Raw genomic sequence first — 25,000 nt, forward strand, 5'->3', positions numbered from 1 at the left:
GTGCATTGACATCTACTTGCTACTTAAGATGATGGCAGAAGACTATGTTACGAGGTCAGCGAGGCTTACATAAGTGCCTTTTGACACTCCTCACACAGGCACCTTGTTATAGAAGTATAACCATATAGATTTCATTTTAAAAACTACTACAGCAATGGCAGCAGCCAACCTCCATATAAATAGTGGCAATTTTCAAAAGGAAAATTATACAAATACTTTTCTTTCTAAAGCTGCCTCACACATGTGTAGGATGGCTACCACTGTGTACTTTTACACTTCTTTCTAATATATTACCTGGAAAAAAGCTTTTTGATGGAAAAAGTTGAGTTTTACAAGGGGAAAGCTTTTCTAAAATTACTTCCATAGGGTGGAACTTTGATAATTTTTATTACATATGGTACTTTCAAAATTATACAAAAAAAGAAGTGGGAAGCACAGCATGAGAGAAAGAATATTATCTACCTACTTACTAAAAATATTTTAAAAACTCCAGCTCCTGAATAGAGCTTACTGCACCCTATAAGGAGGTCTTCATGGATTCTCAGTAGGAGAGCCATCACTGTAAAAACCTTGTTCCTTTACAGAAAGGGTCTAATGCCAAAGTAACAGTTTATGAGATGAAAAGAGGGGGAGGGAGCTTGCATTTAGTCACCACAGCCTTCTCAGGGTACAGCTCCAGAAAAGGCAGCACACATACAAATCCAATAAATAAAATTCTGGGATAAAAAGCAACTGTCTTTTTTTTTGTTGAAAAGAGGCATATATATATAAAAAAAGCCAAAAATATTTCTGCTCCTGAAACCAAATGTTAAGTAGCTGGTCCTGGTTGTGGAATCCTTCTCGAAGTTCCAGGGAAGGATGAAGAACAGTCCGTTAATGGATGCACATCATCTTCCATCACAGCTCGTCGTGAGGTATATGAAGAGCATAATCACATAGGTCTGCAAAGATGAAATAAAACCAATGAGGATGCAGAGCCAAGGCAAGCTTTGAGAGAAAGTAAGAGAGAGAGAGCGAGAGAGTGTGTGAGAGAGATAAATGGCAACTTCACCCAAAGCAGACCATTGTTTGGTGTGAACCTGGAAATGGTAATGTAAACAGTAGCAAATAACCAAGACCTGATGGCATGTCACCTCAGATTTCTGCACAAAATGTGTACTGTAGCCTATTATTAAAATTCATCATGTGATACGGACACAGCAGCAGATTTACAGCCTTAAACCACTACCTCCTACCTTCTGAAGGCAAGTTGGTCTGATGGTAGGGGCAACCGTTCTGTAGGAATGAAGGCAGCTACTAACTGCGGCAATTCAACTGAGCCCTCACAGTTTAGAAAGCAATGACCTAAAACCACCACATCCGACGCCATACAAGTGATTCACAAAGGCACTCACTTCTATGAACTGATAAATCTTCTACCTGCCAGCCCTTGGATGAAAGATAGTGTAACAGTTTTTAAAAAGAGATTCAGGGCAATGCTGAACACGATGTCTAAGCCAGACAAAACGATGAAAACCATTGTGGAGAACAGAGTTCCAAGGGCTATGTATGTTCAAACAGTTTTTATTGAAAATATAAAACACAGAGCAACAACAAACACCAAAAAGAACAGCTCAGCGAGAAGTACATCAAGCTCTGCCATACTACAAGAGATAAACTAACAGAGAGTAATACAGTAATAGGATCTCCCCTCATCCCTACCCAACCAACAGACCACAATAATACAGGAACAGCCAAGCAAATCCCAACAGGGGGTAGAAATCCAAGGGCCTTGTGTTTTATGACCCTGGGGCACCTAAACATCCCTAGCTGTCCCTCCAAGAATAAGATCCCCCCATTCTACTACAGAGCACAGATGCCAATATCCTAATCTAAGAAGACGTAAGGCCGACCCCCCCCCCCCCCCCGTCATCAGACCAGGATATTCAAAAGAAGACTACGCCCAATCGGAGGTAGTGAGTCCAAATAAAAACCCCAGAGAAGCAAAAAACTGTGTTACCTTTATTAAATCCCTCCACCTCCCGCACCTCCCAAAGAGCCAAGGCATGAAGCTGAGCCCTCCACTCCAAGGGCTATGTATAACATGACAATGTGGACGAGCCAGTATGGGTTTACAAAGAGATCAGGCCCTACTAAATTATTAGAATCCTTTCCTGGTATAAACCATGTGCATAAGAGTAAGTCAATCAACACGTTGTAAACGGATTAATAATATTGTAGAAGACAGCAGAAAAGACCGACCAACCACCCATCCAGACTGCCAAAGCATTTTTGGTAGCCATTTAGATTATTACACAGCTTTGTGGCCTGAACGCAGTGATAGATCTGGAATGCTGTACTCCATAGAGCAACAAACTATTTTGTAAGGAAAGTGAGTAACAGTAAGAGGAAAAGAAGGCCGCTTTGGTTCTCAAAAGTAGTAGCTGAAAAGGTAAGGAAAAACGGGTCTGTCGGGTACCATTTGCCGCTTTGCGGATGATGTCAAAATCTGCAATAGAGCAGACACTCCAATGGTGTGAATAACATGAGGAAGGACCTAGCGAAGCTTGAAGAATGGTCTGAAATTTGGCAGCTAAGAAATTTAAGATCATACATTTGGGCTGCAAAAACCCAAGGGAAACGGTACAGTTTAGGGGGTGAAGAACTTTTGTGCATGAAAGAGGAGCAGAATTTGGGTGTGAAAGTATGTGATGATCTTTTCCATATTCTATTTTTATTAAAGAATAGAAACAACCAACATACAAATATCCTGCAAGCCAGATACAGGAAAAAAGGAAGCATCCAACCAAAAACCAAGACTTAGGCAGCCAGCTGAATGCAGAAGTGTAATAATATACGAAACACGTCTCAAACCTTCTCCCCATCCCCTATAGATCAACAACCTACAGGGAGATCAAGACAGAAAAAAGTTGATATAAATAAATAAATTTAACAGAGATTCTCTCCAAGTTACATAACAGTCTCAGATTTTATATGACTGCATTGTATTGTCGCAATGCTTTCAATTGAAGAAAATCCAATCTGCTCAATATTCAGTGTAGATCAGGAACAATATCAGAGCACAAACACTTAACAAGTGCCAGCTGAGCTGAAGTAAATAAACAAGCTGCAAATTTTTGTTCATCAGACTCATAGCCAGGGATCGGCACATTAAGCAACAGCCCATAGACAGAGGACAGTACTTGCGTGTTAAGTCGCACCAAAAGACATCCCCATCTCTTGCTGAAAAAGCTTGTAGAAGGGGACAATACCACCAGAAATTATAAAAGTTCCCATCCTGTCCAAGTGTCTCCAACACAAGGCAGTACGTTTTTTTTCAATTTACATGGAGTATAATGCCATCTGTAATACAATTTTTATCCCAGGACAAGCAGGCAGGTATTCTCACTAGTGGGTGACGTGATCCAACGGAGCCCCGATGCGGACGCCTCATAAGCAGACTTGCTTGAAGGAAAACTTGAAGTTTCGAGTCGCCCGTACCGTGCATGCGCTAGTGCCTTCCCGCCCAGCGCAGGGCGCGTCTCCTCAGTTCTTACTTTTCTGCGGAGCCGAGAAGTCTGTATTCGACTCTCTGCGCGAAGTTCCTTCACTTGTGCCTTCTAAGTCCGTGGTTTGGGGTTTATAGTCTCATAATCACTGATTTTTGTCGTGTTTTATTGTTTTTCAAAAAAAAAAAAAATTTCTTCCATCCGTTCGACCGGGCAGGCCACATGGCCGCAGCCCCGCGGCTTCGATCTTGCGGCGGAGCTTTTCCGGCCTATGTCCCGGCCTGCTACCGGTTTTGAAAAGTGTTCCAAGTGCCAGCGCACGATTTCACTGACAGACCCTCATCGACGCTTTCTTCGGTGTCTCGGGCCTCAACACCTCCCAAAATCGTGCCGGCCTTGTTCAACACTTACAGCCCGTGCTTTCAAGCGTTGTTGCATCTTGTGGGAGCAGCTATACTGCATGGAGTCTTCGATTGAGCTTTCGGCATCGAAGGGTGCTTCACCATCAGCCTCTCCCGAGGCTCTCCAGGCTTCCACATCTTCTGCTCCTAGCCTCATCACACCTGCCTCGTTTGTGCCGGCTCCGTCTTCGACGCAGGCTGTGGTGCCTTCCTCTGTCTCTTCAGGTCAGATAGCGCAGCAGCCCATTCCCCCGGTGGAGCTCAAAGTGCCCAAGCCTTCTAAGTCCAAGCACTCTCACACTGCCTCGAGGGAGCACGAAGCCCGTGCAGGTGGTCCCGTTGGAGACGCGGATCCATCCTTGCCGGCTTCATTCCAGACCTTACTTGAGAAGCAGTTCATTCAGCTCTTTACTACAATTTGGGCCGAAGCTTCTCTCTCAAATCCAGCCTGGGCATGCGGAGGTCTCCCGCGAGGTCGAGCCGCCTCCGGTGCCTCAGCAGTACGCACACTCTCTACAGGGAGCAGAGTCTCTGCGAGTGTCTGGTCTGGCATCGATGCATGCATCGCAAGGAGCAGTCTTTGCCCATGCCTCCAGTGGAACCGATTCACTCGATGCAAGGAGTAGATTCTTTGCGAGTGCCTCCATTGGAACCTATTCACTCGGTGCAAGGGCTTGAGTCTTTGCGAGTGCCTCGTGGTTCTTCCAGTCAACCACCTCTGCTTCGATCCACTGCTTCCAGCCCTATCCACTCTCTGGGGGCTTCAACGAAGACACATTCACCTCGTTTGTCAAGGCCTGCTTCGAGGCACAGCTCGCATCATCGATCGAGGCATTCTTCGAAGCACTCATCCAGGTATGCCTCGCCTCATCGGGAGCAGCCATTTCTGCAGTATTCCCCACCGGCTACTTCGCCTCCTCCACTGCCGGATCTCGAGGACACGATGGGGTCTCTGTCTAGATCCCCGTCCTCATTGGATCAAGAAGCCTCGACGTCCTCGAGCCCCTCTCGAGGCCCTGCTTTGGCTGACCAGCTGTCGTTCTCTTCCTTTCTCCGTCAGATGGCAGCTGATTTGGACATCCAGCTAGACACTGGGTCCAAATTTTCAAAAGAATATCTCGAGACCATGCATCTAGCCTCAACCTCCTGCTGAATCCCTCAAGCTTCCTCTTCATAAGCTTCTGGATCAGACCTTTGACTACTGTCTGGAGACCTCATATTCCATCCCCCGCTGTTCCGGGAAAGTTGGATGCCAGGTACTGCACGGTTCATCATAAGGAGTTTGATGGTGCCCAGCGATCCCATCAATCCCTGCTGGTGGAATCTTCACTGAAGCGGTCTCACCCCTCCCAGGTATATGCCACTGTTCCACCTGGCAGGGAGGGCAAGACGATGGACAGGTTTGGCAGGCGCATTTATCATAACTCTATGATGACATCCAGAGTTCTCAATTATAATTTTCATTTTATTACATATTTTGAGTTTTTCCTGTCTGTCCTTCCGAAATTCATGCCCTACTTGGATTCTAGAGCACATTTCGAATACCAGGAGGTCCTGGCTTCTTTGTCCCAACTCCGGTTGCAACTGATGCAGTCGTCATACGATGCCTTTGAGTTGTCTGCTCGGGCTACGGCTTGCTCAGTGGCCATGTGACGCCTGGCGTGGCTTCGGACCATCGACATGGACCCCTATCTGCAGGACAGGCTGGCTAATGTCCCGTGCGCTGGTACTGACCTCTTCGATGAGTCCATTGAGGCGGCAACCAAGAAGCTTTCGGACCATGAGAAGTCTTTCCAATCTATCCTCCGTCCGAAGCCCAAGCCAGCTCCTCCTCATCTTTCACGCCCACCCTTGATTTACCAGCGGCGTTTCCCACCTAAACAGGCTCCTGCCATCGGTCAGCCTGTTAAGGGCATCAACAGAAGCCTCAGCCGTCTGCTGTCCCCAAGGCTCCTCAGCCTTTTTGACTGTTTCTCTCAAAGCATAACGTCAGTCGTTCTGCCTTTCCCCGTTTTTCCCCCTATCGGAGGTCGTATCCAGCATTTTTACCACCGCTGGACGACTTTCACCTCCGACCTCTGGGTCCTTTCCATCAAGTTCCTCCGGAACATCCTCCAAGAGAGTATCCTTCCTCCTCGGCCCAGACCGCCCTTCTTCTTCAGGAAGCTCAAGCTTTACTGCAGCTCTGGGCTGTCGAGCCGGTTCCTTTGGCTCAACAGAACAAGGGTTTCTACTCCCGGTACTTCCTTGTTCCGAAGAAGACAGGCGATCTGCGCCCTATTTTGGATCTCAGAGTGCTCAACAAATTTCTGGTCAAAGAAAAATTTTGCATGCTGACCTTGGCATCTCTGTATCCCCTCCTCGAGCAGAACGACTGGTTATGCTCTCTGGATCTCAAGGAGGCCTACACTCACATTCCCATTCATCCGGCCTCCCGTCAATACCTCAGATTTCAAGTAGGACATCTTCATCTTCAATACCGAGTGCTCCCTTTCGGCCTGGCATCGTCACCCAGAGTCTTCACCAAGTGTCTGGTTGTGGTGGCCGCAGCGCTCAGGAACCATGGTCTTCAGGTGTTCCCCTACCTGGACGAATGGCTCATAAAGGATTCCACGTCTCAGGGAGTCGTCCTAGCGACTCAGCGCACTGTCTGGTTCCTGCAGAGTCTGGGGTTCGAGATCAACTTTCCAAAATCCCATCTACAACCCTCCCAGACTCTTCCCTTCATCGGAGCAGTTCTGGATACTGTACAACTCAGTGTTCCTCCCTCAGCAGCGTCTGAAAGCTCTTCTCCATCTTTGTCATTCGGTGTCGTCTCGTCCATCCATCTCGGCGAGACACATGATGGTTCTTCTGGGCCACATGGCTTTTACAGTACACGTGACTCCTTTTGCCAGACTTCACCTCAGAATTCCTCAGTGGACCCTGGCCTCTCAATGGACGCAGGTTTCAGACCCTCTGACTCGACACATTCAGGTCACTCCTGCTCTGACACAGTCTCTTCGCTGGTGGATGCTCTCTTCCAATCTATCCAGAGGCTTACTTTTTCACACGCCTCCCCATCAGAAGGTGCTCACGACAGACTCTTCGACTTACGCTTGGGGGGGCTCATCTGGATGGTCTCCGTACTCAAGGCTATTGGACCAGTACGGATCGACCGTGTCACATCAATCTCCTGGAACTCAGGGCGATCTTCAATGCTCTCAATGCTTTTCAACATCTGCTTCATGACCGTGTAGTCCTCATTCGCACGGACAACCAAAGCGCCATGTATTATGTCAACAAACAGGGAGGCACGGGATCAGCCTCCCTCTGTCAGGAAGCTCTGAAAGTTTGGGATTGGGCGATTCGCCACAACACCTTCCTCAAAGCTGTCTACATTCAGGGGGCGGACAATGCCTTAGCAGACAACTTGAGTCATCTTCTTCAACCTCACGAATGGACTCTCCATTCCACACCCCTTCATCACATTTTCTCTCTGTGGGGAACGCCTCAGATAGACCTCTTCGCAGCTCCCCACAACTTCAAACTGCCTCAGTTCTGCTCCAGGATCTACACTCCTCATCGCCTCAAGGCAGATGCTTTTCTGCTGGATTGGACGAATCACTTTCTGTATGCGTTTCCTCCATTTCCTCTCATTCAAAAGACTCTGGTCAAGCTGAAGTCTGACCATGCCACCATGATTCCGATTGCTCCTCGATGGCCCAGGCAACCTTGGTACTCCCTTCTACTTCAACTCAGGGAGCCCTTCCTTCTACCAGTGTTTCCATCGCTGTTTACACAGCATCAGGGATCTCTGCTTTATCCCAACCTGCAGTCTCTCCACCTGACAACTTGGTTCCTCTCAACATAACTCCTCTCCAGTTTGCGCAAGCTATGGGGGATGTTTTGGAAGCTTCACGGAAGCCTGCTACTAGACAATGCTATACCCAAAAATGGACTAGATTTTCTACTTGGTGTTTTTCTCATCATCAGGAGCCTCAGCATTCCTCCTTGTCTTCAGTTTTGGACTATCTTTTGCACCTTTCTCATTCTGGCCTCAAGTCTACATCAATACGAGTCCATCTGAGTGCAATTGCTGCTTTCCATCAGCCGCTTCAAGGAAAACCTCTCTCTGCTCATCCTGTGGTTTCCAGATTTATGAAAGGACTTTTCCATGTCAATCCTCCTCTCAAACCGCCTCCAGTGGTTTGGGACCTCAATATTGTTTTCTCAGCTTATGAAACCTTCATTTGAACCTATTGACAAGGCTCATCTGAAGTATCTCACTTGGAAAGTTGTGTTTCTCATTGGCCTCACTTCGTTGCGGATCCACCTTTTGCAGTGTTCCATCATGACAAGGTGGTTCTTCGCACTCATCCAAAATTCCTTCTTAAGGTGGTCTCGGAATTTCATCTCAATCAATCCATTGTTCTTCCAGTGTTTTTTCCAAAGCCTCATTCTCATCCTGAATAATCAGCTCTGCATACTCTGGCCTGTAAAAGTGCCTTGGCTTTCTATCTGGAACGTACCAAACCGCACAGAACTGCTCCTCAACTTTTCATCTCCATTGATCCGAACAAGTTGGGACGTCCTATCTCTAAGCTTACCATCTCTAACTGGATGGCGGCTTGTATCTCTTTCTGCTATGCCCAGGCTGGATTACCCCTTCACAGTAAAGTCACAGCCCATAAGGTCAAAGCAATGGCAGCTTCTGTGGCTTTCCTAAGATCTACACCTATTGAGGAAATTTGTAAGGCTGCCACTTGATCCTTGGTTCATACCTTTACTTCTCATTATTGTCTGGATGCTTTCTCCAGACGGAATGGACAGTTTGGCCAAACAGTATTGCAAATTTATTCTCCTAAGTTGCCAACTCTCCCACCATCCCATTGTGGTTAGCTTGGAGGTCACCCACTAGTGAGAATACCTGCCTGCTTGTCCTGGGATAAAGCACAGTTACTTACCGTAACAGTTGTTATCTAGGGACAGCAGACAGCTATTCTCACATACCACCCGCCTCCCCTGGGTTGGCTTCTCTGCTAGCTATCTGAACTTAGGAGACGCGCCCTGCGCTGGGCAGGAAGGCACTCGTGCATGCGCGGTGCGTGCGACTCGAAGCTTCGTGTTTTCCTTCAAGCAAGTCTGTTTGTGAGGCGTCCACATCGGGGCTCCGTTGGATCACGTCACCCACTAGTGAGAATAGCTGCCTGCTGTCCCTGAATAACAACTGTTACGGTAAGTAACTGTGCTGTATCCATTTTCAATATAAGCTGCTGCCATAGTCAGTTTAAATAAATGTTTATAAGGCAATCCCCAACTGACCCATCCAGTTGCAAATCTCACATCTCTTTCCCAACTGAATTTATAGGGATCCCAAGGAGATTCTTGCTTTAATAGAGCATGATATAAGTATGGAATATCCCCTCTCCCAGCCCCAGCCTGCAGTGCAGTTACAAGCAAAGTCTCTCCCAAGCTAAGGTCCCAAAAGGCTCTTTTATATAAAAGAGGTACAGAGCTGAGCATAAGAAAAAGCATCTCTAGCTTCTAAACCCATATTCCTGCAATAAATCAAAGGGTATAATCTGTGACTGTGCCCACAATTGCCCCAAGGTAGGTAAGCCCAAAGACACCCATTTCCATCTAAAGGGCAAATCATTTCCCGGAGCGAAGCCCAAGGCCAGACTAATGAGAGTAAAAGAAAAATACTGTATCTCCAGGAACATTTAGAATACAGAATACAAAGTGCGTAGTATGGCTGCTAAAAAGGGATTAGGATGGTTCTGATAGGCACCAAGCAAGCTATGGGGGCCCAAGGGAGTCTCCAAAAAGACACATCTGGAAGAAATTTTGAGCTATATGCAACCAAGGGCGATCTACATATGTAATCCAGTGCGCCACTTCTTGTAACAAAGTAGCTTTATAAGAAAGATAAAAATTAGGGACCCCATCATCCTTAGCCTGATAAAGTATTTGATGCCGCACTCGGGATGGCCTTTTCTGTCATATATATGCAACCACCTTACGAGAAAGAAGGCAGAAAAAGCAGTTAGGTATCAAAATAGGGAAGGCCATAAACAAATAAAAGTAGTTCAGGTAATTATCTTAAATGAAGAGATATGCCCAGTCCAACTCAGGGCAAGCCATCCCATCTATCTAAATCTGCAAAGATCGGTGAGAAGGCCTGAAAAATGTGCCCTATACAGCTGAGTGGGATCCGTTGTCAAATGAATCCCCAAATATTGAATAGAATGCCTGGCCCAGGAAAAGAGGAAGCGATCTTGCAATCTATGAACAAGCTTGGCATCTAAATTTACATTCAAAAAGTTTGTGATGATCTTAAGGTGGCCAAACAGGTTGAAAAGGTGACAATTCTAGAGACTGTACCTTTGAAAAGATATAAACAGGATGGAGTCTGTTCAGAGGAAGGCTACTAAAATGGTCAGTGGTCTTCATCATAAGGCGCATGGGGACAGAAATATCTCAATATGTATACTTTGGAGGAAAGGCAGGAGAGGGGAGATATGATAGAGACGTAAAAATACATAGGAGGCGAGTCTCATTCATTTGAAAAGAAGCTCTGGATGACACTGGCTCAGCAATGGTGCACTTCAAACGTACCCACAGTAGAGATATGAGAGACCATTTAGGAATAGTGTGAAAAATATAGACTATCGTCCCTTTTAACAAATCAATGGTCAAACTTTAAAGATATATGGGAGAGGTATATTGAACTGGAAAAAGAGGTTTTATGAAAGAATTGAGTTGTACATTATCCTATCCTTATGAATTGGGAATCCAGATCTCCTGGGAGGGGGGGAGGTAGGGAGTGGGATTATTTTAATTATTGTGATAATAAAATGGACTATTTTATTAATTTATTAAGGTTATGAATCATGTTAAATGTTACTCATGTCTTGTATTGAGATTATTGTATTAAAATTATTAAAATAAAGAATTAAAAAAAAAAAAAAGAAAGGAAGCTCTGGAATGAAAGGTTTTAGGATGAAGTTAAGAAGTGACAGGCTCAGGAGCAGTGTTCCCGCTAAGCTGCGCTGGGGTGCGCTGACGCACAAAATATTACCTCGCAGCGCACAAGTTTCTCGTCACAGCGCACACAGTGTAGAGCACAGTTCTTCAACCGCCGGTCCGCAAACAAAATCTTGCCGGTCCGCGAAGGATTCGGTCCCCGCCACAACGAAAGGCCGGCGTCAGCTGACTTGCAACTTCCTGTTGCAGTCGCTGTGCCGGGACTCCTGCCTTCGCCGGGACTCCTGCCTTCCACCGCGTTTGCCTCCTGCCTTGTCTCCGCACCTCCAGACCAGCAGCGGCAGCTGTGTATGCTTTTAACTTCGGCACAGAGCTGCCCCTAATCAATAGTTTAGCGCGGTTTCATAAGGCAGCCTCGGGGCCTTTGCTAGGCCGGCCCACATCGCATCATCGAAGCGGGCCGGCTATCAAAGGCCCCGAGGCTGCCTCATGAAACCGCGCTAAACTATTGATTAGGGGCAGCTCTGTGCCGAAGTTAAAAGCATACAGAGCTGCCGCTGCTGGTCTGAACTCTTGGGCCGCTGAAGGAGGGCAAAAAGCAGCTGTCCTGGAGGTTTCCCTTCCTCTCGCCTTTACAGGTTCCTTTTTTCCACCTTTTTTTTTTCCTTCAAACGGCAACGGGCCCCAGCATCGACATCAATCAAGTAAGTTCCACTGTCAATCATTCTGGATGAGGTTATATCCCAGTACTCATGAGCCTTTCAGAAGGAATCCACTCTGGATTTTTTTCTATTGCATTATGAGTTACCAGGAAGGATTCTGCAGCAGTGAAAGTGAGGTGATAGTCTGCCTGCTCTAGCATCTCCCACCTGTTCCTAAGCAGTACCAATACAAATCCTGCTGCCACTGAAAACAAGCCTCACATGTAAAGAAAATAAGGTCAGTATCACATTTAGGATCATGAGTGCTGCAACGTTTATCCAGAAACTGCTTCTGCTGCTGTTTCATATTTCAAAAAGGAGAGCTGGAGGGTTACAGAGCTACAAAACAAAAGTAAAATCCCAGCAAACAAGGACACAGCAGCCAGTCAGTTTCAGTGATTATCTGTAACTCCCAATAAACACTGTCCTTAAACATACTGTCCACTGGATTTCAAGTAGCAAAGTAAACACACCTCATTATCCTAGCACCTTCTGCTTCCCCTCTCTGTGCTGCAATCAATTGGTACAACTTCAGTTCCTACAACACTCAGAATAAGCTTTGGGTTTTACTTCTAAACTGGAGCAAATTTTTTTTTTTTTGTATTTTGCATTTAGGAAAGCTGTGCTGTAAAAGAGTTTAAAAAGAGAGGGAAGGAAACTGGCAGGTTCCACTCACCAGTGCGCTTACTGCATAGCCGGTCCTTCACATTGTCTTGTTCATGTGAAAAGAGCTCAATCAACTCATCCTCGTGCTCCTCAGCGATCCATTCACACTGAAGAGAAACAGAACATACAGTAATGCTCATGGCACAAAATATAATTCTAACAATAGAAGCACTGTCACCAGGGCAATTTGCTTCCAGCATTTGACATACTGCTTGGAGTCTGTCAAGGCTAATATAATATTTATAGCAGTGTTCTTCAACTGTCGTGGCCTGATGAGCTGGGTACCCGCGTCTCCCTCCTGTACAGCAGCCGACGTTTTGCTCCCCCCCCCTGGAATAGCAGTGGCTCTCTTCCCAGCCTCCAGACTAACAGTGGCTTCCTCACCTCCCAGCAGCTCTCAGTATTCTAACTTGCCTGCAACAGTGCCAGTAGCATCAGTGCAGTGATTCAATTAGGCAGTCTTGGGGCTTTTGCTAAGTTGCGGCACGCCTCTGATGATGCAACTTCCTCTTTCCTCGAAAGCGGGCACAACCCATCAAATGACCCAAGGCTGCCTACGCGAATCGTTCTGCTGACGCTACCGACACTGCTGCAGGCAAGTTAAAACACTGAGCTGCTGCTAGTCTGGGTAAGGGAAGGTGCTGAGTGGGATAGAGAGGTGCCTGGCAGCAATGAATGCTCTTGGGCATGTTTTGGGGTTGGCCTTGCCTTACCTGGAAGTCTATTTCTGTTTCTTACGGTGTCACCGCTTTTCTTTTCTCAACAGCATGGAGGGCTGGAGTGGGGGGGGGGGGGGGGAAGTGTTGGGGGGGTTGTTTTTCTTTTCTTATGATAGTGAAGATCAGACGTTGGTTGATTGGAAGGTTTGCTTTTTGAATAAAAATAAGGAAAACTGCAGCCTGTATGTCATGACTTCACATTGGTTTTCCATGATTATATTTTTGCTTATTTGCTAGTCCTGTTGTATTTCTTTTGGGTCTGGCATCTGAGTGGAAGCCTTTATAGTTGGCTGCTTTCCTATATTGTTACTATATCTGTACCTTTTAGTGGTTCTTGTTGTGATTATACTGTTGCACTAATAAAGATACTAATTAAAAAAAAAAAAAAAAAGGTGCCATACTGGACTGGATACCGAGGATGATGAAGAGGGAGTTGCTGATGTTAGGGTGAAAGGAGAAGGGGGAGCTAGAGCTGGTTGGGGGGAAGGGGGAAATGCTTCTGCTGGTCAGGGGAGTTGCCACACTGGACTGGAAATGGAGAATAGTGAAGGGGGAGCTGCTGCTGGACAGAGGAAAAGAAAGGGAGGAAGGGAGAAGGAGAGATGCTGCTGGACTGTGGGGAGGGCAGTGGAAAAGGGGGCATCGAGAGTGACTTGGTGGTTGGGGGACAGTGGACTCAGGGAGGGAGAGGTGCTAACAACAGGGGGAGAGCAAGGAAGGCATACAAGCCATAGGGTGGAGGGTCTGGGCTCCGGGCAGAAAAGAGAGATGATGCCCAGAGAAGATATGCTGTGCATGGAGAATAGGGACAGACACAGAGGGGGATTGCTGGATGAAGAAGGGATGGGGACACAGAAGGGCAATACTGATCACAGGGGTTCAGAGGGACAAGGATGCAGAGGGTAGTGGTTTTTTATTTCAGTCTTAGTAGTTTGCCGGTCCACAAAATAATTTTTTTATTTCTACCAGTCCATAGGTGTAAAAAGGTTGAAGAACACTGATTTATAGCATTTGAATAGATTCATTGGGAGGAGAAGGCTACAAAAGGGAGGATGATAATAGATCAGGTTAGCCTATAAGCTTCAGAGGAAGAGATGTGTTTTGAGCAGTGACTTGAATTTTGTGTAGGAAAGTTCTAAATGGATATGTGAGGGAAATGCATTCCAGAGGGTAAGTTCAAGGAAACTGTAAGGCAGTGGTCTTTACTGCAAGGCCCGCGAGACAATGATGGCCTGAAGAAATATTTTTTGGTGGCTTGTTGCCACAGCTGTTTTTTCTCTCTTTAGGCCACTCGCAACTTGAGGGAAGTAAACTCACTGCCTTCGGCGACCCAAAGGTTTTCTCTCTGCTAATGCTTCCTGTCCCCGCATAGGCACGAAGCAGTACAAAGGGAAAACTTCCAGGCTGATGAAGGCAGCGTGTTTACTTCACTCGCGCTGCCATAGGCTTGAAGAGTGAAAGAGCTGCTGTATGGGATCCCGTAAAAGGGAGGAACATAGGGGAGGTTGCAGGGGATCACAGGAGGGGTGGTTATTATGCTGGATCGCAGTGATGGGGAGGAAAAAAAGAAAGAACCAAACCACAAGAAGGGAGAAAGGGAAGGACAGAGATGGACTACTGGAGAGGGAGGGAAGGAGAGATGCCAGACCAGGGAAGGAGGAGAGAGAGGTAAAGGAGAAGGGGAAAAGAAGGACAGAGAGATGCCAGACTGTAGGAAGAAGAGGATAAAGATCCCAGACCAAATGAGAGGGAAAGAGAGGGAGGAGTGGGGAAGGGAAGAAAGATGGAAGAAATGTTTATGGATAGATGAATATAGGGGAGAAGAAAGAAGAGAGATGGCACACATGGATGGTGGTGAAGGGCAGAGAGAGGGAAGAGATAGTGTACATGGACAGCTGGAAAAGGAAGACATGGAAAAGTAGATAGATTTGAGGAGGAAGCAGAAAAATGGAAGAAAGTTGAATGTTAAAAGTTAGTGCCAAAGGTGGATGCAGGGCAGAAATCGAAGGAGAGAAAAACAGCAAATAGATAAGAAGGCCTTGGAAACAGAGTTAAGAGCACAGACAGAAGGAAGTTAAGACTGGGAAAAGTCGAGTAGAAAAATAAAACCACCAGACAACAAAGGTAGGAAAAGTGATTTTATTTTCAATTTAGTGAGTGAAATGTGTCAGTTTTCAGGATTTGCATCTGCTGTCTATATTTTGCGCTGTTCAGGAAGAAATGCATTTCTTTCTATTTCTCTGGTACTATACTGCATGCAGATTCTGGCATCTTAGGGTTTCATTTGTGTATATTAGGAGTTCTAGTTTGTGGTCCTGTTTCTGCATAAGGTTTATCAGTGTTCTGCACATGCGACCAAGGCCAGGTAGGAATGAATGTGTCATGGCCCCAAGTAGGAAGATATTTGTCAGCTCTACATCAGCCCTTCTGGACCCAAAACGGCCCTCACTTAAAAATTAGCAAAGGCCACTGCTGTAGGAAGTCTTATGGAAAATGGTCATGCAAAATACAGGGAGAGAAGGCACTGTCAGAAGGTCAGCAGTAGAAAAGTGAAGGAAACATGCTGGAGTTGAGGTATGCAGGGGCTAAGGGGAGATGTTATTTGAATACACATCAAAAGGATTTTAAATGTCACCTGAACTGAGATGGGGAGCCAGTGTTCTAGATCAGTGCTTCTCATCTCAGTCCTGGAGTACCACTTTGCCAGTCAGGTTTTCAGGATATTCACAATGAATATGCATGCAATTGATTTGCATTCACTGTCTCCATTATATGCAAATTTCTTTCATGCAATTCATTGTGAATATCCTGAAAACCTGACTGGGAAGGGGTACTCCAGGATCGAGTTGAGAAACACTGTTCTAGATGAAAGAGAGGAGTGACATGACCAAAGTTTGATTGTTGTAAGTTGAAGGCATTCGATATAGGGGGGAACCAGCAATTCGTGCCTCTGCCAAGATCACAGTTGAAAGTGCTCCCAACCTGAGAGAGAGCAATACTGAGCAGATCAGCAGCAAAGCAATTTGTCTCACTCACCGCAAACTTCAGTTTAGAAGTCACGTCACCCTCAATCATGATGCCCGATAGGTCCATTTTGGTGCCATCCCTGGACAAGACACGGACATAGGTTTTCCGATGTGTGGATGAATCCACCTTCTCCCCATAATTCTGCATATTTTCACAGACACGCTCAAGCAGATCCGTTAGGTGTGCCTCAGAGCGGGAGTAAGGAATCTGCCACAGAAGCAGGAGGATGCAAGATCAAATCACGCACAACACGTATGCCTTCATGCAAAGAATCATTCTTGTCCCCAGGCATAAGAGCTCCCATTAACTATAACCAAGGCGGAATACTGCTCCTCCAACTAAACATGCCCCAGTAGACCTGAGGGCCCAGCCGTCTACCTGGATACTTCAGAATCTACTATTACCTACCACGGGTCAGACAGGGTCACGCTACCTCTGTAACCGACTGGCTGCCATCAGGATTTATTCGGAAAGATCCCAGTTGAATGGTCTTCTTGGGGTCCACCTGGGAGATCTCCCACTCCAACTCATCCACTAGTGCTCTGCAAGCTAAACAAATCAAACAGAAAACAGTAAGCTGATTTCAAGAGAGTACCAAGACATACTTGGAGTTGGAAGAAGAAAATAAGGGGAGATCAGTTCTGTTTCAGGTCCTTCAACTATGTACCCCATTGTTGAGGTCTGTATATCCCATGGTGTTCACGTCTCAAAGCTCTCTCACCAGAATAGTATAATCATTAAAATTGCAAGTGGAAAATGTCTGGCCTAAAAGTGATGGAATTAGCCTGTGATTTGTGTGTACAGTATTTGAGTCCTAGATAAACATAATGTAATAGGAGGAAATTTTTTTCACTCAGAGAATAGTTAAGCTCTGGAACGCATTGTCAGAGGATGTGGTAAGAGCAGATAGCGTAGCTGGTTTTAAGAAAGGTTTGGACAATTTTCCGGAGGAAAAGTCCATAGTCTGTTATTGAGAAAGACGTGGGGGAAACCACTGCTTGCCCTGGATTGGTAGCATGGAATATTGCTACTCCTTGGGTTTTGGTCAGGTACTAATGACCTGGATTGGCCACCATGAGAACAGACTACTGGGCCACCATGAGAACAGACTATTGGTCTGACCCAGTAAGGCTATTCTTATGGATTCTCCCTGACTTTTTGTCACAGTTTCAGAATGCAAATAGAAGTATGTTAACCAAATGGCACTAGGGAAGCCCAAGAGCTTCCCAGAATTATGAAAGGACAATAATTCAAAATACTGCTTTTTATAAATTAAAAAAAAAAGAATGAAGATTTTAAACAAAATAGAAGGGTGCTCCTAGAAAGACTCAGAAAAAGATAATGGGTCAGATATTTTAAAAGTATGAAGCCTAGGGCCACCCCTGGAGACCTCTGGGACAGCCTTCAACAGCATTCTGGGGTTTTTTTCTGCTACACTCTGCCTCTGTATCCAAGCTTACCGTAGAAAGAAGGAAGTGAATAGGAGGATGAGTCACATGCTTTAAAGACAAGGCATGTCTCAACAGACAAAGAGAATATATTTGGAAATGCGGTGGGAAAGTGAAGCTGATGCCGGACAAACTTCTATGATCTTTGTCCCATATATGGTGGTCCCGCGCCTCTGCCTTCTTCAGTTGTTTAGTGCAGATCCCGCAACGAGAACATTATGGTGCTGCGTGGCGGCAGTGGATGAAAGAGGAAGGAGAAACAAATGGGATTTTGCTTATCGTATTTAATTTGGTTTTCTGATAATCTGTGAACCACCAGTAGGGACCCCTCAGGAAGGAGGGTTCCTTCGAAACACGGACCATGCGGGTCTGGTACACAGGAAGGTTGAGACCAATTGTTTTAAATATATACTTTTGATTCAATTTTGTTTTTACACTTTTTGATTTTGTGTTTTTAATAAACTCCTGTACATTTCCTTGCAGTATTGCTTTTGTTTGTCGTTGCTGTTTTTACTGCAAGTCCTATTGGTCTTTTTGTTTGTTTCTCCCATATTTGGCAAGACAGGGCGGACTGGAGTTACGGTAGTTTTGATGGCGACTCTGGCACTGGGGCAATTACATTACATTACATTACATTAGTGATTTCTATTCCGCTTGTGCCTTGCGGTTCTAAGCGGATTACATTAGAAGATGGCTGGACATTTCCAGGCGATGACAATACAATTATTTGTATAACTTTACAAACTTTGCAAACCTAACTTTACTTAACTTTTCGTACATAACTTTACATAACTTTACGTACATAACTTTACATAACTTTACGTGGAGTTACTTTGTGTTACTTTACATTATCCTTACCGTGCTTGCATAACTTGCATTAAGTTTACATAATTTATCTTACATAATTTATCTTACATAACTTTACAAGACTTTACGTAGAGTTATTTTATGTTATTTTACCTTATTATTCCAGTACATTGCATAACTTACATTACATGATATTACAAAGCATAACCTTATGTTATATTACAACGCATAACCTTATGTTACTTTACATAATATTACAACGCATAATCTTATGTTACCAAAAAATCGTCTGTTCCTAGGTTGCTATATCTGATTTTTTCGGTATTTGGGGAGACTGTGTTTCTAGATATGAATTGGCTTTACGCCCGATGCAGCTAGATTAGATGTTGCCTATGGGGACGAAGTTGCAGTTGGTTGTGAGTTGCAGTAGGTTATGAAGGGAGAGGAGATGATGGTAGATTATAATGTGGCTGTGTGGCTGATGCTGGATGGACTTCTACAGTTTCAATTCTGTCTATGGCAAGACAGATGGGAGCACGTGTATTTTATACCACATTGATATCATCTGAATGTAGGTCATGCCTATCCAGAGGAGGGGAGGACATGTTATAGACCAGTGTTCTTCAACCTTTTTACACCTATGGGCCGGCGGAAATAAAAGAATTATTTTGTAGACCGGCAAACTACTAGGACTGAAATTTTTAAAAACCCCGTTTCCGCCCCGTCCCCGCGAGCTCAGTCCCCGCAAACCATCTGATCCCATCCGCAAAAGCCTCAGTTATGATTTATATTGAATGTAGTTTATTAAAGTATAAAAAGAAACAATATTCTGTACAATTGTCATTTTATAAATACAAATAATACAGAGCAAGGATCAACAAAACCCTGTCTCCCCCTCCCCTCCCCTTCATATATATCTCCTCTAATATCAAGAAAACTGAATAAGCCAAATTATTACAGAAATATCATGCTAACAGAATACCGCAGTTACACATGACAGGAATAGTTTTAGAGGAGAGCAACTAGGGCAACTGCCCCCTGGTCAGAGATAACCATAAACCAGCTGGAAGCTAAAGAAACACTGCCTGGGCTTTGCAGTCCCCAGTTATGTTTGACACCAGCTCTAGCAGGATATATATTTCAAATTTGATATATTCTAATCACAAAATAGAAATAAAATTATTTTTTTATACCTTTTGTTGTCTCTGGTTTCTGCTTTCATCTTCTTTTCACTCTCTTCCTTCCAGCATCTGCCCTCTCTGTCTCTTCAATCCAGTATCTGTCCCTTCCATCCATTGTCTGCCCACTCCCCCTTCCATATGGTATCTGTCTTCTTTCTATGCTCATCTCCCCTTTCCATCCAGGCTGCACCCCCTCTCTACTTTTTACATGATATATTCCAGCTTCACTGCTCTCTTCATTTTTATAATAATAATAATAATAACAGTTTATATACCGCAGGACCATGAAGTTCTATGCGGTTTATCTCTCCTACGCCAGATCTAACATATTTGTCCCTCTCTGCTGACCCCCTTCCCAGCATCAATCTCTCTACTTTCTCATTCCTGTCTCTCCCCTTTCCCTCATCTGATCTCTCCATTCCACCCTGACCCCTTCCCCTCCTCTAATTTCCCTGCCAGCTGTTTCCTTCTCCTTTCCCTCTTCCCCCTGTCCAGCAGTAACTCTCTTCCCTTCCATTTCCCTCCTCCCCTCCCAACAGCTTCTCTCCTTCTCCCTCCCTCCAGGTCCAGTAGCAGCTGTCCCTTTATTTTCCCTTGTCCAGCAGCTTCCCAGCCTCCAACAGTGTCTTTCTCCCCTCCCAGCAGCTCTCTATACTTGCCAGTGCAGCAATTCATTAAGGCAGCCTTGGGTCCTTTGATGGGTCACGCCGCTTCTGAGGAAAGAGGAAGCTGCATCATCAGAGGTGGGCCGTGACTCAGCAAAAGCCCCAATGCTGCCGAAGTGAATCGCTGCGCTGGCAAGTACCTAGAGACCTGCTGGGAAGGGAGAAAGCCACTGTCAGAGGCTCCCCATGATTTCGCCGGCCCTGCACGGACCGGCAGGAATTTTCTGCGGACTGGCACCGATCCACGGACTGGCGGTTGAAGAACACTGTTATAGACTACAGGAACTTAGGCAGTAAAATGAATAAACTCCCCTCCATATTTGTGGGTTTAGGATTCACAAATTCAATTATTCTTGAGTCTCTAAACCACCCCACTTCCAGGACCTTTCCAAACCTTACTGGTGGTTAAGCGGTGAAGTGGGACAGAAGCAATCTTCCTACACTCCTGCCCCATGCAGAACCATGAACAAAAATTGTTGCAATGAGTTCCTGCTTTAAAAGTAAGGTGTGGAGAGGTCCAGAAGGCAGTGGTGGTTCAGAATCTGCCCTAAAGTTATCTGCAATTTTTTCTTACTCGGAAGGGGGCTATGCCCCTAACCCAAGTGAATATGGAGGAGGGTGTGTAATTAGTAGATGATGAGTGCAAGACTGCAAGGCAGACTGGATGGACCACATTATGTAACTGTGCAGACTTTGAAGACAGGTTGGTGGGGTGGATGTCATTTACACAAACACTAATCAGCAGTGTTGTATCTCACATGGGAAGACATTTATTAGCTCTCCTTCAGCTTATTTGGATCCAGTAAAAGAAGGGAAGACCACTGCTCATTTAAGGCAGGCACCAGAAAAGGATTAGTAGAATAAATAATAATAATAAACTTTATTTTTGTATACCGCAGTACCAGAATAGTTCAAAGCAGTTTACATGACAAGAGACTGTACATTGACAGCCAAGTCAATCAATCAATATAGCTTAGCAAGTCGGGAGCAGGCAAGAAGGAGATAGCGAGGTTATAAACAAGTCAATCAGCGTAGCTTAGGAAGTCGGGTGCAGGTAGGTAGGAGGTACAAAGCATAGATAAAGGTAGAGATACAAGGAGGGCGGGAGTCAGAGATATTTGTCAAAGAGATAAGTTTTGATTGATTTCCTGAAAGTTTGGTAGGAGGGAGAATTAGAGATGAGAGTGGATAGACATTTGTTCCATTTGCCTGCCTGGAACGCCAGGGATCTGTCAAGGAATCTCTTGTAGATCAGCACTTTAGGGACAGGAAGGCAAACAAGTGGGCGTTACATGTGCGGGTGGGGCCAGGACGGACAAAGTGATCTGACAGGTAAGTTGGAGATGAGCCCGTTAGGGTTTTGAAGCAGAGGCAAGCAAATTTGAAGATAATCCTTGCCTCCATTGGTAGCCAATGCAGTTTTTTGTAGAAGGGGCTTATATGGTCTGATTTTTTGAGATTGTAGATGAGTCGAACGGCTGCATTCTGAACGAGATTTAAGCGTTTGATGGTTTTTTTTTTTTAATGAACCTAGGTAGATGATATTGCAGTAGTCTAGGATACTCAGGATTAGTGACTGGACGTGCAACAAACAATCTTTTGTTCTGTACCTCCACAGTGCAGATCTTGACTCCTCCTGGCGCAGACACTGTGGAGCGGAGACACCAGAAAGACAGATAAACAGACAAACTTGAAGCCCCAGACATTCATCGTTAAACACTGCTACAAACTGCTGCCTGAACCTGCAAAACAAATGCAACTCCATTATCATGGTACACGCCACCTAATACAGTTCAAAGACCAGCAGGGCAGAGAGAGGCCAGTCAGCGGCCACCTCTTTCAAGATGAGCAGCTGCAAGCGACACGACCGGAGAGGAGGCACAACCTTCCCTGCCTCCACCTGCTTCAGAGAATTCCCCCTCCGCCCGTGAGCAACAGGACAAGGACAGAAACCTCGCCTACCCCCCACCCCCTCTTACTGTGTTCACTTTCCTTGCAATAAGTATCACCGGGGTTAACGACGGGAAATCCGCAGCAAAGACCATCGTCCCCCAGGGCTCACCTGCTGCAGCTCCAAATCCCTATCCAGCCCCCCGCGCGGATCCGCTCCGAGGACCTCCTCTGACGGCTCCCGCGCATGGGCCTGCCCTGTAACGCGCCTGTTTCCACTCCAGCGCCTTTATCGCGTTCTTTTCGCCACCGCTATCTTTGGGTAATACACCCTTCCCACTCAACAAGAGTCGATCATCTTTACTCACAGCTACCGCTTTCTAATCCTTTCGCAAAGATACCTAGGACAGACGAGACATACGTCGGACAGCTAAAGCTGCCCTTCCTGCCCCTCCAGAACTGGAGGACCTTGTTAGCGTGGCGTTCCTTTCCACGTGGGCTGTCAGGGGAGGGGTACGGAGGGGGAAATAGTCGTATGTCAATGTTGCCAGTTTGGCGGTTTTCCCGCTGAGTTTGGATACTTTTAAAGCTCTCGGCAGGAAATAAAAGGCATTGTCGGGTGGCGAGTTTGGGGGCTACTTTTCAGGCAAATGGGCTATTTTGGACGGATGACGTTGCCGGACCTCCTATTGTTGAGTTGTTGGTTTTTTGTGGGGTTTTTTTTTTCATTGGTTCACTTCAGCTGCAGCACAACGGGCCAATCACAAACGACCATAGGAATCCATTGTGCCCTAGGCTGAGCCAATGACACTTCATCTCGATCTCCTCAGGGGTGTGAATTATTTTACTATTGCACGTACAAATTGTTAAATGCTATTAGAGCAGGGAATCGAGGAGTGGCATGCTTTTTAATATATTGTAAACCGCTTTGATCAGTAAAATGCAGGAGCGGTATATCAAACCTTAAATAAACACAATATGTGGTTTGAATTTTAGTGCCTAGATATTTCCTTTATAAACTTGTCTGCAAAACAGGTACATCTTTGCGAATGAAATAGACTTTGCCGGTGTCCATCCTTTAGATTTCTTGCAGCGGTGAGGTCAGACGGAGGAATAACCGAACTCCCCCGCCAGCCTCGTGCCTAAAGGCAGTAGGCGCAACAAAATATTTAAGGGTGTACCTTTGGATGTGCGAGGTCCACGGTTTACCCGGGTGAGTGTCTAGCCAGTACGGGGATGCCGCAATTTTATTTTCAGTTCCGAATAGCCACGGGTGGACCCGAGTTGGGCCCACCCAACAGCGCTACAGATTTAATAGCAGGTATGGGGGAATCAAATGGTTCCCACCAGTTCTTTCTCGCCCTCCCTTAAGAGTTTCTGTTCAAAAGAGCAGTGGTAGCCAAGGCAGGGTTAACCAATAGGCCAAGTAGGCACGTGCCTAGGGCCCGAAATGGTTAGGGAGGCCCGAAGGAGGGCATCAACATTGGTTTTCCAAACGGTGATAGGCCTCCTCCAGCTTCGATCGGCAATACGACCTCCCCCATCGACGGAAAGTAAAATAAACAAGCAACGCGGATAAGAAAGGCAACGGGAACTATAATTTTGCAAGCGGTGCTGCTTGCCCAAAGCTTTCCTCTGACACAGCTTCCTGTTTCCACCTGTGTGAGTCAGAGGGAAGCTTTGGGCAAGCAGCACCGCTTGCAAAATTACAGTTCCCGTTGCCTTTCTTACCCGCATTGCCTGTTTGTTTTTCTTTCAGTCCAGGTTGCTAATTGATGCTTGGGGAGGGGCATCGCCATTCTAAAAAAAATCGGAGTGAAAGGTGAGTGGTGAGATGGGCCTGGGGTGGATGGAGAGACAGAAGGGGGCAAGGCAGATGATGGATGTGGGAAGAAAGGGGCAGGACAGATGATGGAAGTGGAGAGAAGGGAGCAGGGTAGATGATGGAAGTGGGGAGAACTTGTGCACAGCCCTCACCTCTGCTACTGCTTTCCCACATGCTGGATGGGGGGAAGAAGATAGTTAGTGAGATAATGGAGGGGGTGAAGGAAAAGGGTGGCAAGCTGTGAGTAGACACAGTGAAAAGAGGGAAACCGAGGGCTGAATAGTAAGAAAGAATTTAATTTAGATAGAGGCAGAAAATAGAGAAGGAAGAACAGAGAAGGAAAGGGAAGAAAGAGGAGAGAGATGCCAAAGAACAGGGAAGGACACAGATATCACATCCGAGTGAAGGAAATGAGAAGAGAGATGCTAAAAACCACAGGGGGGGGAGGGAAGGAGAGAGATGCCAGACTATGAGGGGAATAGAGAGAAGGTGATGGATGCCAGACCAAGGGGGGAGGGGGCAGGAGCATTAATGGCAGAGGGAGACAAACATTTTCTGGAAGGGGCAGACAGTGGATGGAAGGAAGAGAATGATGAGAAGATGAGGAAAGCAGAAACTAGACAACAAAGGTAGAAAAAAATTTATATTTGTTTTATTTATTTATTTTTGCTTTAGGATAAGGTATTATTTTAGCTATGTTGATAATTATTTATTAATAGAAAATGGAAATAAGATGATACTGTTTATTGAACTAATTTTAATACATTTTTTACACATTCAGAGACCATAACTCCTTTCCTCAGGTCAGGACAGGGATACTGTAACAGCAGTATAGTTTACTGATCTGAAGAAAGAAGTTTTAACCTCTGAAAGCTAAGTAAGAAATGTATTAGTCCAATAAAATGATAGGCACTAAATTTTCTTCCCGCTACCCCCATGCCTCCTACCCAAATGCAAAATATAAATTGGTAGGCTTCCCAAAGCCCTGCCAGCTGAAGATCTCTTCCTCTAGAAAGGAAGGGGAGTTTTGTTCAGAGATGTTTGGAGGTTGCATAGAAGAAAAATTGTACACTGGCACTGGTATGGTAATCTTTATTTTTAATTTTAAAATAAAATAAGTAAATACATGGGGGTGGTGGGGCGGGGCAGGGGGGCCCAGTGTACTTGTGTGCCTAGGGGCCCTCGATTAATTAATCCTGCCCTGGTGGTAGCG

At 45.6% G+C, this 25,000-nt stretch overlaps 1 protein-coding gene across 6 annotated transcripts; it reads right to left on the minus strand.

The window, feature by feature from the left end:
* Positions 1-368: 368 nt before the first annotated feature.
* CNPY2 (canopy FGF signaling regulator 2) lies at positions 369-23,459 on the minus strand. 6 transcript variants are annotated; one of them, XM_033938721.1, is made up of 6 exons: positions 23,144-23,459; positions 21,683-21,814; positions 16,405-16,520; positions 15,981-16,178; positions 12,236-12,332; positions 369-941 (listed from the first exon to the last, which is right to left on the minus strand). In XM_033938721.1, exons 2-6 carry the CDS (start codon positions 21,780-21,782, stop codon positions 898-900), a joined length of 555 nt encoding a protein of 184 aa, XP_033794612.1. In that variant the 5' UTR covers positions 21,783-21,814; positions 23,144-23,459; the 3' UTR covers positions 369-897. The 6 variants fall into 6 exon arrangements, with proteins under 6 accessions (XP_033794612.1, XP_033794610.1, XP_033794608.1 ...); XM_033938719.1 differs by lacking the exon at positions 23,144-23,459 and adding an exon at positions 22,331-22,656; XM_033938717.1 differs by lacking the exon at positions 23,144-23,459 and adding an exon at positions 22,364-22,655.
* Between the last annotated feature and the right edge of the window lie 1,541 nt (positions 23,460-25,000).

Source organism: Geotrypetes seraphini, chromosome 3, assembly GCF_902459505.1.
Source record: "Geotrypetes seraphini chromosome 3, aGeoSer1.1, whole genome shotgun sequence".
Taxonomy (NCBI): domain Eukaryota; kingdom Metazoa; phylum Chordata; class Amphibia; order Gymnophiona; family Dermophiidae; genus Geotrypetes; species Geotrypetes seraphini.

Excerpts from the sequence above, each read along its gene's own strand:
- CNPY2 (XM_033938721.1), bottom strand. The coding sequence starts at position 21,782 with ATGAATGTCTGGGGCTTCAAGTTTGTCTGTTTATCTGTCTTTCTGGTG. Across the intron at positions 16,521-21,682 it reads TCAAGATCTGCACTGTGGAG|CTTGCAGAGCACTAGTGGAT; the intron begins GTACAGAACAAA and ends TGATTTGTTTAG. Across the intron at positions 12,333-15,980 it reads CTTCTAAACTGAAGTTTGCG|TGTGAATGGATCGCTGAGGA; the intron begins GTGAGTGAGACA and ends GTTTCTCTTCAG.